The following is a 15,040-nucleotide window of genomic DNA, read 5'->3' on the forward strand; positions in this document are numbered from 1 at the left end:
GCTGGAGAGAAAGCAGTCCGCTGATTGGCTGTCCTGACCCAGCGACCAGCTCCTGTCGCTCGTGGTGCTGTGCGTAATAATAACAGCAACCAAACCATCATGTTTTGTTTTCTCGTGGAGGCACAACAACTAGCTGCTTCATGCACAAACAAATATTTTTTCTTTTGTCATCCTAGTGAAGGTGGAGAGACTATTTGCTATTGAAAGTTCTTTGTGAAAGATGGCACACAGGAACGGGATTCTCCTTAAAGGCTGTTACACAACCAATGTGAGTTGAACTCGGATGGACATTATATAACCTTGTAGTCCTGTCATAATGTAAATCACTTCATAAAAAAGATTTGAGTAGAAGACAAATCATACAAGTGCATGATGCAGACATTCCCAAAAAAATAATCACGCCTCTGGCTATGGACAAACGAACAAGCACAGGGAGAAAAGGTAAATTCCTCACAGGAGATTAAAAAGGAAAAAATCTGTCCAGACTGGCATTGCCTCATTTTGTGGTTTGCAGTGTAAGAAAAGCAGTCCTATCATTGCTTGACAAATAAAATTCAGATTAAGGCATTTATTTTATTAAGTTGAATTGATATTAATGTGTATCACAGTTTGTGATTTATTTACAGTTTATATTAATATTTTTTATGGGCGATGTCAATTGTTTTTTACTAGTTACTGTATTCTGTCAGAGGCACTATTTTGGCCGAGATTAGCACTTTTGCTCTTAGTCCACTAGAGGGCGCTGTTTAAGAAGAGGATACATTTTCTGGCTAAATGAAGCATTTTTTCTCAGGCATTTTGTGTCACATTTGTTATGTACAGACTAATTAATGTACGTATGCTAATTGAGACATGGGGGCTCAAAACTCAGTATGCAGGGCCCCCAAATGAGATCTGCTTAAGAGTTTTACTTTTATGTATATTCCATGAAATACCATCTCTCACTGGCACACAAAAATGTTTTGAAATATTTAACATTTAATAAGATGCAGCAAATTCTAGAACGTTTCAGAAGTTCCCTAAATGTAAGATTCTGGTCACATAGGCTCAAGCATAAGAAGGATAAGAGAAAATAATTGTTCTTAATTCTTTACTGAAATGAAATTACGCTAATACAATTAAATACTCATCTCCCACTAGAATGTGCCTTATTCTCTACACACGAATCTATTTTACCATACAAGGTTGTTGCTTTGGCCCGGCAGATAAAATTACATGATATAAGCGTGACTGCCCTGTACTTGGAACAGGTTTGGTTTGGAAAATAAATAAAAGCGCTGCAGATGCCAAAAAATATCCACTCGACTGAGATTAATGGCACAGACGCCGACATTGAAGATGGACCGCCATATAACGTGAAAAGCTTGTACTTCAACATAACAAAAGACAAAGTGGAGTTAATTATACAAAAAAAAAAAAGAGGAGAGAGTCTATTTTGAAAGCGGTGGTGTCATATTGAGGATGTCCTCATTTGCACCAATAGCTCCATGGTAACTCATTTTAACGAGGTGTCCCTGAGCGCGACATATAATCCCAGTGCACGACTGACTGTTACGTATCATCGGGAGTCATCACCAAGCTTCCGAGGGGATCCTGCACCTCTGGCACGCTTTCCACCGATTTGACGCTTTCACTTTGCAATTCGTCGCCGGCATCGGGCTTCCAGCTTCTTGAGGTGCTCGTACCGCTTTCTCCTTTTTGGGCCATTTTCAATGTGAAAGAACAATCAACATAAATGGAAATATGGGATCAAATAAAACAGCTGCATAAAATGGATGGATGAAAAATACTCACGTTCTTTCTCTGCAGAATTCTGTGTGTCATGATGGAAGGTGTTTTCCTTTTCTGATGGTTTCTTGGTGTTTTCCATCTAGATCATAAGTCAAATTTATTTATATAGCCCTTAATGGGTCTGAAAGAATTAAAGCATGTAAAAAAAAAAAGTTGCAGTGTATTTCCTTACCTCGGTGCAGATGGGCTCTGGCAGTCTGTTGGAAATTGGTCCTTTATCATCGGGATTGCAGGGACTATTGAAATAAACACATCGTTCAACTTTGGCAGTTTGGACTGGCACAACAGGAGCAGTCGACAATTAATGTCGTTACCTTGCTCGGTGAATATGGGTTGGCTCGCAATCCGTAGAGCTCAAGGAATTCTTTAGCATAGAAATGTGCGTTAAAAGACAACATAGGGATAATTGAGAGGGGGAGCAAGTAGGAAATTGTCACCTGTGAAACTTTGTTTATTATTTGTAGGTTGTGTGAATTTCCCACATCACTGTCTCCACTTTTGGCTTCTTTTTGACGCTGGAGCTTGATGTACTCATACGTGCTTAGTCCTTTACACACTGTAATGATATCCAGTAAAAAAAATAAAAAATAAAATCATAATAGGCAGAGAATCTCATTTCAAAGTTTACCTCGTGATATAATCTCTTGATTTAAATACCTTTCACCATTAGCTAATGCTAAGGTCGTTAGCAGGTTAGTTTGAGTTTTTTACTTTTTTAATTTACATTAGTAAGTTACTTTTTTTGATATAATAGGCATGAAGTTGTGGACACAAAAGCTTTTAAATTCACTTTTAAGTGCACCAAAACAGAGCACTTATATCATCCTTTTACCTAATGCTAAGGAAATTAGCATTTACCCGCCATTTTTTAATTTTTTTATCAGAGCCCCAAATTCACTACAGATTTTAATACGTGTGACTTACTGAGGTAGAAATGGAAACAGAGAAGGTGCCAGAGAAGCACCAGGCAAGCCAGACTCAGCATGGCTGTAACAAAGGCCACTATAAGGAGACCGGCTGAACTAGTCTTTATGGGGGCTGATGGTAAAAACACCAGCCAGGTGTCATTTGCCAACACACCTGCAGAATGTTGGACACACAAAAACACTTGAATGAAAAATTATCATAACAAACAATCCATTTGTGTCCTTTATCCAATAGAGCCATGACTCACCGTGGAATTGAGGGCTGGTTCGTAGGGCGTTTGGATCGAGATAGTGTTGGATGAATATAAACAAGACGACAGCGATCAGCAGGCTCGTGCCGACCGCCGCAGAAATCACGGCTGCAAAGAAGTACCTGAAAGCAACACGGGGGGAGCTCATAATTGCGCCAATTAACATCAGAGTCCAAATTACAGTATCGCCGGTCTTACCCGTAGTTTCTGCCACCCACGCAGTTGTTCAACCATTTGCAGTGGTGATCAAAATCCGACACGCACTTGTTGCAAATGCTACAGTGTTTCACTTTGGGCCCGCTGAGGAAATGGAACAACCAACATCACGTATGTTTCTTCAAAAAAAATCGAGTTTGGCTAGCTTGCATACATACACTTTAACTTCACACAGGTAACAGTGAAAGTCCTGGATGACATGAAGCTGCACGGTCCGGTCAAAAAGAGGCATCGGGCCGGTGTAGGTTTTTTTGGCCCTCACGCTGGCATCTGCTGGATCTATGCTGACGGCGGCAATGTGACTGAGCAAGTGCACAAGGAAAGCCAAACCTGTAAACTTAGATGGCGCTAGCGTTAAGGGAAAGTGCTGGGATAAGACAAAAACGGCGCTGTTTCGATCCCATTTAGTTTTCATAGAGTCACATACAAGTAGAGATTCATGTCTGAAACAAGAGGCTCATAGAAAAAAAAAAACAACACACAAGAAAAACCTTGTGTGGTTGGGAATGCTAATTTGTTAGCTCGCTCGCCATCTGAGAGACAGCTGGACCATCTGCCCAGAGCGTTAAAGATACGGTGTAGAGCACATGGTTCCATGGTAGAGGTAGGAGAGGGATGAACATTCCAAAGGCCACCACGGCGAGGTAGTTGTACAATAGCCAGGCAACGACTTGGAAGATTTGAGGGGGCCACGTCCAACCGTTCGCCCGCGGGGTCTTGTCCGAGACCAGCTCGTTTCGACTGCCGCCGTGCATGGGGGCAGTTCGCCTTAATTTCCCACTGAGGACGTTCATCTAGATGCAAATCATTCATTAGAAATTGTCCTGATGACCAAATGTCATTTGCAAACTCAGAAAAATTTAACAGAATACTTGACCTCGAACAAAAATAAAAACCTTTTGAGCCATTGAAAATGTTAGATTTGTGGCAGGGATTCTAGTAGAGTCCACTATATACAACTGTTCCTAGCTTTTCTAAAAAAATAAAAATAAAAATAAACTTACAACAGCGAACTTTAATCTATTTTAGTCTTTTGACAGCCATGATAGAAAGCTTTGAATAAAAAGATGAAATCAAGGCTGAAATAATAAAAGGTGAAAGTCTTTAAGTCATCAGTGGTTATGGAGTTAAAAAAAAAAAATCACACAGAAGCTACATCCCTTTCTTTGAATCATCTGACTCACATGTTTTGCTCTCGGTCCTTTGTATTTTTGTCTTTTGTTTCCACTATGTTGACTGTTAACTAGTATTTTAAAACTCTGTGACCTAAATAGACTGTTTGATCGGCGCTTTTTGCAGCGTCAAATGATAAAGAAAAACACGTTGCGAGTTTACCATGCACATAATCGAAAAGTCTTGTAGGTAAAAATATCTATTACCCGTAAAATGCCTTTCAATGAGAATGACTTACGTTTGTTGCAGGGTTCATATCAGCCTCCGAATCGATTTGAGATCAAAACATTGCACACGGCGATTTCCAGAGAGCGATTCATTTTTCACTGTGTCAAACCTCAGCACGTCACGCTAATGGCGCAGCTAACTAAGGCAACATGGAAGACGTGAAAACAGAAAAGATAAAAGCGACTCTGCTGACGTTGTTGTCTCGGCCTAAGAAAAGATGTTGCATGGACTTTTAACTTGAAGAAACAGTTTGCTCAGCGGCGCTCGGCTGCGCCATGGCAACTGTTGCGCATGCGCACTTTACCCAAGTCCGCGACCTGCTCGTGGTGCGTTCACGACCTTCAGTCACAGACCACCCAAACAATCAGATTTAACAAAGTCATGATCAATTTTGATCGACTATGTCTAAAAGATATTAACATGTCCAATATTGAATTTTATGATACTGTGTAGTGGCTCCGTTTTACGTTAAATCTTATTTTCACTTTGTGTTTTGTGTATTGAGATTCATAATACCGATTATGCAGCAGTACATGAAACCACACATATTTATAAATACATGTGCAAACATTTATTTTGACTGTTGCACTCGTACAAAATAAAAAAACCAACATACAAATAAAAATGAAACAATCTGTACAAATCACATTCTTTAGAAGAGGTCACAAGATGTGCGTCGTCGCCACAGTACCGAACGGATCCGACGTCACAGTGACGGGCGATGTCGATGCCGGTGAAGAATGAAATCATTTGCTCAGTTATTGGCTGGGCTCTCTGACTCTGGCGACTGGAGGAACTCGTAGGGATCGTGAACCATTTCCGACTGTGATGGGCTCCCTGTCGATCGAGCAAAACTGTTTAGTTGAGCGTCGAGACGAAACATCGACTCAACATTGACAACTACCCAAGTGGTGTTGATCCCTCTCGGAGGCGTTGGACAGGGACGACAGGTTGGAAGAAGGCCTGGAGCCGACTCGGTCCACCTGAGCCTCCTGAAACTCCTGCAGAAGCTTGTCGGCATCATCAAAGTTCTGCTGGCTTTCTTCGTTTCCTGGCTCCTTCTTCACACCTTTACCTGGTATACAGACGAAGGTAGGTCGGTTTTATGTCTTAATACGCTACATTTATATGAGCTGGATAAATATACCTAAAGTGTTGAGCATGGATATGTCAAGAGACATGTCAGGGTAGTTCTTCAAAGACATGAAGTCCAACACTGAACTGCTCTCTCCAAGACCAGGACCATCCACCATCTAAAAATAAAACCGACAACCCCAGTCAAAGCATGGCTGTAGTTGGACTTCGATGAAGCCCTCACGCAACCCACCTGCATGTCGCAAAGGCCTGTCTTGGTTTCGTCCGCTTTCAGCAGCAGGTTCCTCTTCTGAGAAATTAGCGTGAGGGGTCACAATCGGCGTAGATGTAATGATCTACGTGTAACGATGTAGCGAGCGGCATACCTGTCGGATCTGATTGGCAGCTTTTGTGTGATCGTTTCCTGTCATCTTATCCAGAATTTCATCCACCCAAAGCTTGGTGGCATTTCCACATCCTTTCACAAAGTCCAGTATGCTTGGAGGAGATAGGACACGATCTTAAATTGGTGACTGTCAGAAAATGTCACTATTCTCCAATATCAAAAACTCCCCATGTCTACCTCAGAGCACATTGCACCCCCGTTTCATCTCCATACGCCGAGCACAGCAAGTCCGACTCCTCGGGTAGCAGGTCTGGAAAGACCGAGTTGTTCTGAAGGCTCTGAATGTTGTAGGCGCTGCTCAGGAAAGTCACTGCAAGGGCGGAATTTCTAAGGTGTTAAGAAATTCACGAGCAAACATCTGAATATGTACCTTTGTGTCTCCTGTCATCTTTGAAGCCCAGCGTTGTCAATCCAGGAAGGAGTTTATTTGACAATGAACTCAAGTCCACTTTAAGAGTCTCCTCTTCTGCAAAAATGAATGCGAGTATTATTTTTGTCAATTTCATACCCCCCCAATTTTTATTAAAATAAATAAATAAATAAATAAATTATTTATACCATAACTCACAATGTAGTAACTTGTATATTTCTGTTTAAAATTGTGTCCATTTTTTAAATCACCCTGCATATCAAGAATTTGGGGTATCAAACCTTCCGCCTCGGGATCGAGCTGATTGACGACAGTGTACACAAGAGAAGTGTCGGACTCTTTCTGCAAGTAGCCGATCTAAAAAAAAAACAAAACAAAAAAAAAACCAAATGAGCAAGCCGTATCAGCGTAAGCAGCACTGAGGCACAGGGAACATATTGATCATGCAAAGTACAGCACCTTGGAGTTTGGCATGTATCTGTTGATGCGATCTCGGGCTTCATCGGCCGAATGTTCCACCAGAGCGAGAACGTGTTCCTCCGCTGTGCTGTCAGTCAGGCTGCAGGCGCTCCCCTCTGGCTCGAAAAGATAGCTGAAACCAGAGAAGGAAGCCAGGAGGTGAAGGTCTTAATTGTTGGTTTCCTTCAGCAGACAAGTAAATAAATACAAACAAAATAAAAGGTTATTTACTTCATGTCTTTCACGGGTTGTTTCTTTGACTTTCTGGCCGATTCCACCGGGATAGGAGTGAGCTCCGTCGGCGGTAAATCAGCAGCGAGTTCTTCGTCTCCCAAAATGGCTGCCATGTCTTGCATGAAAGACATGCTGCGCTTCAAAACCAACAGGCGATCCTGTCGGCAAGAAATAAACACGTCACATATGAAATTGACATTCTCATGCATAATATGCAAGAAAAACATTTGCAAACAGGTGAAATGTTATCACAAACTAAAAATGCAATATAAAATTTGACCTCCTCTGAATTTGAAACAGGATGTTTTCCGAGGTAACTAAAAAGTTGCTAGAGGAAAGACCAAGTGAGTCATGAAGCTCATTACCTTGCTCATCATCTTAAACCCTGTATGGAGAAGTTTCTTGGCCGCTTTATAGTAGACCGTCTCCGGGCGATTGTAAACCATGGCATTGTCACACATCAGCTTAAAATCGGCCTAAAGAACAAAAGGCATTAAGACAGACAAGACGTCATTCCGATGTGCTACAGTGACAATTTTGAGCAGTGGCTTCTACTCACCTTGAATTCTGTCACCGTGTTGTACTCATTGTTTGATATCTTGTCTTTCATGGTGCTGAAATCCATCGGGTGTTTGATGATCATTGAGTAATTGGGAGCAATCGCATCAGTTACTGGAAAGGCAAAGAAACCATGGGCATCTTTTCTGTGAGGACAAGAAATAGACATGGTTAGGGCGGTCGTACCCAGATGGATTTATGATTGACAGGAAGTGAGCATACTTGGACTACGATTCCATTTTTTTGTCCTCACCTTTGCAGCTGGCGGAGGAAGTGCTCAAGTAACAGCTGGCGGGGAGTGGACTCGTTCTCTGTATTGGGGGGGGGACAATAAAAATGTTTCAATTTTGTGTCATATTTTGATCTTAATAATGGCGATAACTTAATTTGGTCCTTGCCATGTTGTGTTCGACACGCTCGCACGGGTCTTTCTCCCTGGAGCTCGACATCTACCTTCACACTTGGGTGAAATTCCTCAAACTCAGACTCACTCTCAAACTTCTCCTTCTTCCTTTTCTTCTCTTCTGGCTGATTGAAGATATTATTTGTGTGATTATCAGACTACCAACAGGAATTCGGAGTCAATTTATCGGCTGAAATTGACATTCCTCACCTCTATTTTGATACTCATCGTTTTGGATATCGTGAAAGGTTCGACGGGCACGCCAGTGCTGACAGCAGTGGTAGGTATTGCCTCGGATTCATTCTGCTCTCGCTCTCTTTTCTTTCTCTTTTCCTCCTGTCAGATGTTAGACAGTATTTGTAAATGAACCCAAGAAATGCTTAGATTTGACAATAAAATGTAGGCGTCATTTCATAGAACTGACCTTTCTTCGTTTTCTCTCTTCATCGTCCACATATTTGTCCTTATCAGACTTTTTCTTTTTCTTCTTCTTTTTCTCTTTGTGGCGTTCGTGATCTGATCTGTCGTCATAGTAGCTGGAGTCATGGCCCGAACCCGAGAGTTCTGTCACTTCGCTGCCTCCTACTTTCAGCACGAGCTTCAGTGGCTTCTCCAATGCCTTGTCTTCAAAGTCTGAAACAAATAAATGAGAAGACATTTTCATTTGCTGTGCACGTAGATGTATTTTAGATGTTTTTGTGCTGAAATTTGACAGAGGGCAATTGGGAATGCTCTCGGAATAGTCTGGTGAATGGTTTTATTAGATTTAATGTCATGCTTTTTTATATGATAATTGGGTAAAAAAAAATCACATGAGCTTCTCGCTGCATCTGATGGGACAAATTGCAACACCATTTACAAGTCAATGTCATAAATTGTACTACTGTGTAGTAGTGGTGTAATGAATGATAGATATTAAAAGCCTCTTCAATTATCGATTATGAATGAAAAACTAGATTTGCTGCCATTACTAGCAAGTACTAGCAAGCACTACTAGCACGAAGATAGCAACAACAATAACAGAGTATCGATCGTTAACTGGCAAACTGTCACAAATACATTCAATTACCATCAACTGTTCTCCACTCCGGTTTGTGTTTCTTGTGTTTCTTCCCCATTTTGCAAACTTTACAGTTAAAACGTTGGTTTATTCAGTCTGTATCATGCGTTCTCGTTAGCATTGGTTTTTTAGCATTAACAGAGATGATAAACGGACATGACGACACGGATAGGCGTTTAGTATTTCCGGTTCAAAAAGCAGGGCGCTAGATTCGAAAGCTTTTGGACATTTCTTTGATAAAGTATTAGTTTCGCTTCTGTGAAGTACATTTCGGTATGTATACTTTTTACGTTAAGTTTAGTTTAGTTTTGTTTCTCAGCTACAACGACACTTAGCTGTCGTGCTAACGTATCTAGCTAGCTACCGTAAGGTAGAGCCAACCGTAATCTACCATTTGTCAAAACTCGAAGTGGGAAATGTCTTTCATTTGTCACGTTCAAAACAAAAGAGTAGTCAAGAAAGCTGAAAATCCTTTGTTCATTTGCTCATCAGGAATGGAAATCAACGATATGGATGTGGAAAACAAAAAAACAATCGATGTCGAGGTCCACGTTAAATCCCGAAGGTATGGCCCATACATGAATTGAATTGACATGACTAGATCCAGATATTATTATTGGTAGTAGTATGCTTGATGTTCTTTGCTATAATAACCATAGAAGCCTGTTAATAGCGCCTCCCCCCATGTATCTTGATATTCTAGCACAGCTAAAATGCCTGAGGTGAGGATGCATGTCCAGGCTCTTCTAAATCGCCACAACATGGTATTTGGAAACTTCAAGTGGACAGAGTTCGATGAAGGCTTCCTGCACACTCATGTAGAATCTGTGGCTATAGTTGATCAGGAGGATATGCCATCACAGGTAGTTAGTTTCCTCGAGATCAATGGTTATTTTTGTTTTGTTAATCTTTTGTCATTTCCGCCTCTCCGGAATCAGCTCCTCGATTTGACGAGCTGCACAATTTCCTTCCACATCTTCACCCTGATTGAGGATGGGCCTAGTACACTCAGTTTGGAAGAGGATGAGGAGCTCTCAGCGGCTACCCACTGGTTGCTTCCAGCAGGTGACGCTTCAATAAACAAGGAATATTTAGGAATAATCGTTATGATTGTATTATTGCCAGTGTTTGTGTTCTGTTGTATTATCGTTATTTAAGAACGCTATTTATAAACTATACTTGAATAGAGGCAAAATGAAAACTAGTCAGTTGACATGTGTAAAAGAACTGCTCTTACATAGCCATGAAGTATAATGGTCACATAATTAGAACATTGAATCGTAATTTTGTCATTGTTTCTTGGCAGCTGATTTCCATGGTATATGGGAGAGTCTCGTATATGACAATGGAGTCAAAACGAAGGTAAAATGAAGTAGTCTGGTCTCTCAATAAAATCAGATGTCAAATCACTCATCTGTGACCATACACTATCATTACATGGAAATTTACATGAGAACAAAATGCTCATTCTGGTTCTCCTCCAGCTACTGGATTATGTCACAACAACAATCTACTTCTCGGACAAAAACGTGGACAGCAACTTGATTTCGTGGAATCGTGTCGTGCTGCTCCACGGTAAGAAGTTCAGGAACAATATTTTGATGATTATCACCATTTTTTTGATGTCAGGAATTTTCTTCTTGTTCACACATCCAGGGCCCCCAGGCACCGGGAAAACATCCTTGTGCAAAGCTCTTGCCCAGAAACTGTCAATCCGACTGTCAAGCCGGTGAGAAGACCTTCATTTAATTAAAGCCACCTCGCCTTCAAACGCAACTGCACTTTTTATTTCTTCCCTCTCCATGCAGATACACATATGGACAGTTTATTGAGATAAACAGCCACAGCTTATTCTCAAAGTGGTTCTCTGAGGTAAAAACGCTTTTTTGAGTTTTCTGTGGAACCGATCCAATTTGGTCGCTCATCCCATGTCTGTGTTGCAGAGTGGAAAACTGGTCACAAAGATGTTTCAGAAGATTCAACAGCTTATTGATGACAAAGATGCTCTTGTGTTTGTCCTCATTGATGAGGTAAATAAAACAAATCGATTAGTCATGTTTTTTTTCCAACTAATTTTGGGTAAAAGGCAGGCACTGGCGGAGCTAGGGGGGGGGGGCACAGGGGTAATGCCTCCCCCCCTGAAATATGTTTGATACCAGGCCAGTTAATGTTTGTCTTGTGTCGCTGACGTTAGGTGGAGAGTCTGACAGCAGCGAGGAACGCCTGCCAGGCCGGAACGGAACCATCTGACGCCATCCGTGTGGTCAACGCTGTCCTGACTCAGCTGGACCAAATCAAACAGTTAGAAAAATTCACCCATTATTTCACATTTTTTTCTGTTTTTGTCATGTTGTTCTGCATGTTGTTAACGTTCAGGTTCTTTTTTTTTTTTAGACATTCCAACGTGGTGATCCTGACGACCTCTAACATTACGGAAAAAATCGACTTGGCCTTTGTAGACAGAGCGGACATAAAGCAGTACATCGGACCTCCGTCTGAAAAAGGCATCTACAACATTTTTCTTTCCTGCCTTGAGGAGCTTATGAAGGTAAGAGTAGTAAATGAAAGTGATCACATGCAGGCACGCATATTAATAAAGATTCCCCGATGTGTGCAGTGTCAAATCGTTTACCCACGGCAGCCCATCTTCACCATCTCGGAGATGGAGACCATGGGCTTTGCCAAGAGTAATCTATCTGAAAACAGCTTGACCCTGAGGAACATCGCCTTGTGAGGACACATACCTACCATGCATCAGCCGCCTGCTTTTCTTTGAAACATTTCATTTGGTTCTTTCCAGAAAAAGCAAAGGCCTGAGTGGAAGATCACTGAGAAAATTACCCTTTCTAGCTCATGCACTTTTTGTAAAGGTAAGCGTTGGAGTATAACCCGAAAAAGACGCACAAGTAGGACTTAAGATGTTTCTTCATCATGCTCTTTCTCCTCCAGTCACCAAGAGTGACCCTAGAAAAGTTTCTACAGGCCATGGACAAGGCGGTGGATATGCAGAAGGAGGAAAGAGCTTACCTGGTAAATGGTGTCTGACGCACACCAAATGTTTTTTCATGAGGCGTCATCAGGTAACCTGGTGCTGAATGTTTACACAAATTGATTCAGCCACAGAAAGTTATTGTTATAAATGCTGTCTGTGGATTTTGTATTGTATTTTCAGTTGCTAATTGGTTTAAGATGCCTGAGAGTTAGCCTCGTCTAATGACGGTTCCATTGTCAATAACATATTGTTGTCTGTTGCTACCATAGTTGTAAAGTCAATATTTGTAAGAAAAAAAACCCCAAACATGTATATATTTGAAATTGAAGAAAATGTTTGCTCGGCTGCACCGCGGCAACTGCTGCAAATGCGAAATCCACCCAAGCCGTCGACCTGTTTGTGTCGCGTTTACATCCTTCATCGTCACAGACCGCAATCTATTGTTCGCACCTAAAGAATCGGAGTTAACAAAGTCATGATCAATTTTGATCGACACTGTCCGAGAGGTGTTGATTAACATGTTCAGTATTGAGGAAACTGCGTGGTTGCACAACCAAACTGTTCGCTCAGGTCTGTCTTTTTGAATGAAATGTGGAATTCCACACTTCAAAGTAAAGCCATTTGACGTGACTACTTTTTTCTACTTTGTGTTCTGACAGCTTCCAACATTTCTCATGCTGATTATGAGGCAGTATATGAAACAATCACAAACATTTGCATATTTGCATATTCATGCAAACTACTTCCCGCACACTATCAAAGCTGTTGCACATAAATCCCAAAAATATTTTATTCCGTTTATGCACAACAGCCGCAGTTACATGTTTTCGTCACCAGATGGCGCCCCGATGCCACAACGCCATTCATTTCCCATTGAATTCTAGTCGTTGCTGATTGGGAGTTGATCAAATAGATGAAGGTGAGCAAGTTGTCGTTTAAAACATCTGCAGCAGGGACTTATCCAGACTTGCTCACGCAAGAAGTTGTCAGAAGGAGTTCAGACAGTGTGACCCAGAGTGACATTCCGGGCTTGTCTGGCGCTTGCTGCCTCCTTGAACCAAACGTGCAACTGTCACAGAGGCTCCTGATACGTATCAGTCATAAGCAGTGTTTATATGAAGAGATCAGTGGTGGCATTGTTCATAGGAGCATGTCTCACATTCTGTGAATACTCGGCTTCTTTGGATGTCAGCTGCAGACACCAAACAATGGGCTCTTTGTTTGTCGGCCAGCAACTTTTTTTTTTTCCCCTTCACACAACTTCAAAGGTTCCTGCAGAAGGCAAAAGGAAAGTTCATATTTAATCCCCACAGCGTCACCTTAAAAACAACTTTGCTCGGGTTGCCACAACTAAAAACCATTGACACGCTGCATTACTAGCCAAAGTGTGGCATTAGGATCAAACAGAGGGTTTTGTACTTTACTCATAGATGCATCACCAAACCTGGATTTAAAAAGAAATCTTAGATTGGATTCCCTCCAGTTCAAAAGTCCCTCATATCAAAAACGGAGGCGGTGGAGAAATACCGGAACATCTACAGTAAAGAAAACCATAATTGCTCTGCTAGAAAGTTGTGATCTTCACAAAGCTATCAAAAGTTAATCAAGTGAAAGGAAAACAAGTCATTGATATTGTTTCAAACTTTTTTTCTTTCATTTCTATTCCAGTAACAGAGAAGCCAGAAACAAAAGAAAAATGTGTCGTTGACTTTGTTAACATGACAAATACAAATATTATGTTACGTGAATAGAGACGCCGGTCAGTATTTTGCGTAAAGATGGGAAACCTTTTCAATAATTACAGTAAAAACATGGCAGGTTTTGATACTGATCTGATGATGCCCTCGACGTCCTTGATCAGTTTGGTTGTTTATTGAAATTTCCTGCTTCCGTTTCCTGGCTCTTCTCCTTGCATTGTGACATTTTCCCAGCGCATGTTTATGATCCTTTCAAGGAAAGTGTCTGATGTTGCCGAAGAAAAAGAGGCACGCGAGGAGGATGCAGCCTGCATCCCGTAAGCTAGGATATGTGAAGCAAAGGCAATAATTAGGTGAGGCAGAACGAGGGGAGACAGACATCAATGAGATATGGAAATGTTGACGCGCATCCCAGCAGCACATATGTGAAGATCCTCTGTCTGAGAACTTCCAATGATAGCATTCAATAACATTCCAGGTAGTGGAATAAGGTCATGAGCCCATCAGCAAGCTCTGCACACATAGGACCGACCCTCATTTGAATAATTTTTGACCCAAATTGTCCAAATAAAAAATAAGCAAGTAAATAAAAGCAAAAATAAATACAAAAAAAAACAATTGAAAAATGAATAAAAAAATATATAGAATACAAACCAACGAAATATATAGGACAAAATAAAAATTGAAAAATAAATAAGAATATATAAATACAATAACATTTTAATTTGATTCATGTTTTCATGAGCGGTTCAGTTTATTTTTATAGATAGTAGCCCTCGAGTACCGGAGTTGGACACTTCTGCTCTCAGGAGAAAACAGTTTATTGGCATTTGTAACATATTTTTGTTGAACTAAGGACCTCCTGCAACCATGTCCAATCATTTGGAATATACTCTGCAGCAGAGTGGTGTGTACAGAATACACATTAATGAGTTCATGCGGCGGGGAAAAAACAACAACAACGATGGCCCTTACATAGTCATAACATTAGGACGCGTGTGTTCTGCAGCCCAGACTCCGTTTTAACACCCGCCAAGAGAAACAAACCATAAAAGTGTGGAGCAGCTTTTTGAAGTGCACAACGTTCAAAGTACAGCGAGTTCTTCCAGGTTCTCCTCGACAAACAGCAGTTTATCTTTAGCACATGTGCTGCACGCTCCTTAGACTCTAAAATTGTTTTAGTGCGCCATAATCAATCGCGG

General features: G+C 41.2%; 3 protein-coding genes across 5 annotated transcripts; 1 reads left to right on the forward strand and 2 right to left on the reverse strand.

Moving 5' to 3' along the window:
- Positions 1-1,397: 1,397 nt before the first annotated feature.
- Positions 1,398-4,824, reverse strand: zdhhc11 (zDHHC palmitoyltransferase 11). 2 transcript variants are annotated; one of them, XM_085918418.1, is made up of 11 exons: positions 4,596-4,824; positions 3,760-3,978; positions 3,343-3,521; positions 3,167-3,268; positions 2,966-3,090; positions 2,716-2,871; positions 2,229-2,347; positions 2,106-2,155; positions 1,964-2,027; positions 1,795-1,870; positions 1,398-1,694 (listed from the first exon to the last, which is right to left on the reverse strand). In XM_085918418.1, the coding sequence occupies exons 1-11, from the start codon at positions 4,611-4,613 to the stop codon at positions 1,552-1,554; spliced, it is 1,251 nt and encodes a 416-aa protein (XP_085774544.1). In that variant the 5' UTR covers positions 4,614-4,824; the 3' UTR covers positions 1,398-1,551. The 2 variants fall into 2 exon arrangements, with proteins under 2 accessions (XP_085774544.1, XP_085774545.1); XM_085918419.1 differs by lacking the exon at positions 4,596-4,824 and adding an exon at positions 4,081-4,158.
- Positions 4,825-5,147: 323 nt separating this feature from the next.
- Positions 5,148-9,333, reverse strand: brd9 (bromodomain containing 9). Its single transcript, XM_085918886.1, has 17 exons — positions 9,159-9,333; positions 8,514-8,722; positions 8,300-8,425; positions 8,085-8,214; positions 7,940-7,997; positions 7,688-7,832; positions 7,494-7,604; positions 7,126-7,286; positions 6,895-7,027; positions 6,717-6,792; positions 6,436-6,531; positions 6,243-6,375; positions 6,046-6,157; positions 5,913-5,969; positions 5,733-5,838; positions 5,490-5,660; positions 5,148-5,422 (listed from the first exon to the last, which is right to left on the reverse strand). Exons 1-17 carry the CDS (start codon positions 9,205-9,207, stop codon positions 5,340-5,342), a joined length of 1,956 nt encoding a protein of 651 aa, XP_085775012.1. The 5' UTR covers positions 9,208-9,333; the 3' UTR covers positions 5,148-5,339.
- Positions 9,275-12,771, forward strand: trip13 (thyroid hormone receptor interactor 13). Of its 2 annotated transcripts, none has more exons than XM_085918887.1 (14): positions 9,275-9,422; positions 9,642-9,714; positions 9,853-10,012; positions 10,088-10,214; positions 10,456-10,511; positions 10,634-10,724; positions 10,779-10,878; positions 10,958-11,021; positions 11,093-11,179; positions 11,344-11,450; positions 11,544-11,697; positions 11,767-11,879; positions 11,950-12,019; positions 12,099-12,771. In XM_085918887.1, exons 2-14 carry the CDS (start codon positions 9,644-9,646, stop codon positions 12,192-12,194), a joined length of 1,296 nt encoding a protein of 431 aa, XP_085775013.1. In that variant the 5' UTR covers positions 9,275-9,422; positions 9,642-9,643; the 3' UTR covers positions 12,195-12,771. The 2 variants fall into 2 exon arrangements, with proteins under 2 accessions (XP_085775013.1, XP_085775014.1); XM_085918888.1 differs by having other exon boundaries at positions 10,806-10,878.
- The last annotated feature ends 2,269 nt before the right edge of the window (positions 12,772-15,040 follow it).

This window comes from Syngnathus leptorhynchus, chromosome 8 (genome assembly GCF_054491065.1).
Source record: "Syngnathus leptorhynchus isolate UIUO chromosome 8, UIUO_Slep, whole genome shotgun sequence".
Classification (NCBI taxonomy): domain Eukaryota; kingdom Metazoa; phylum Chordata; class Actinopteri; order Syngnathiformes; family Syngnathidae; genus Syngnathus; species Syngnathus leptorhynchus.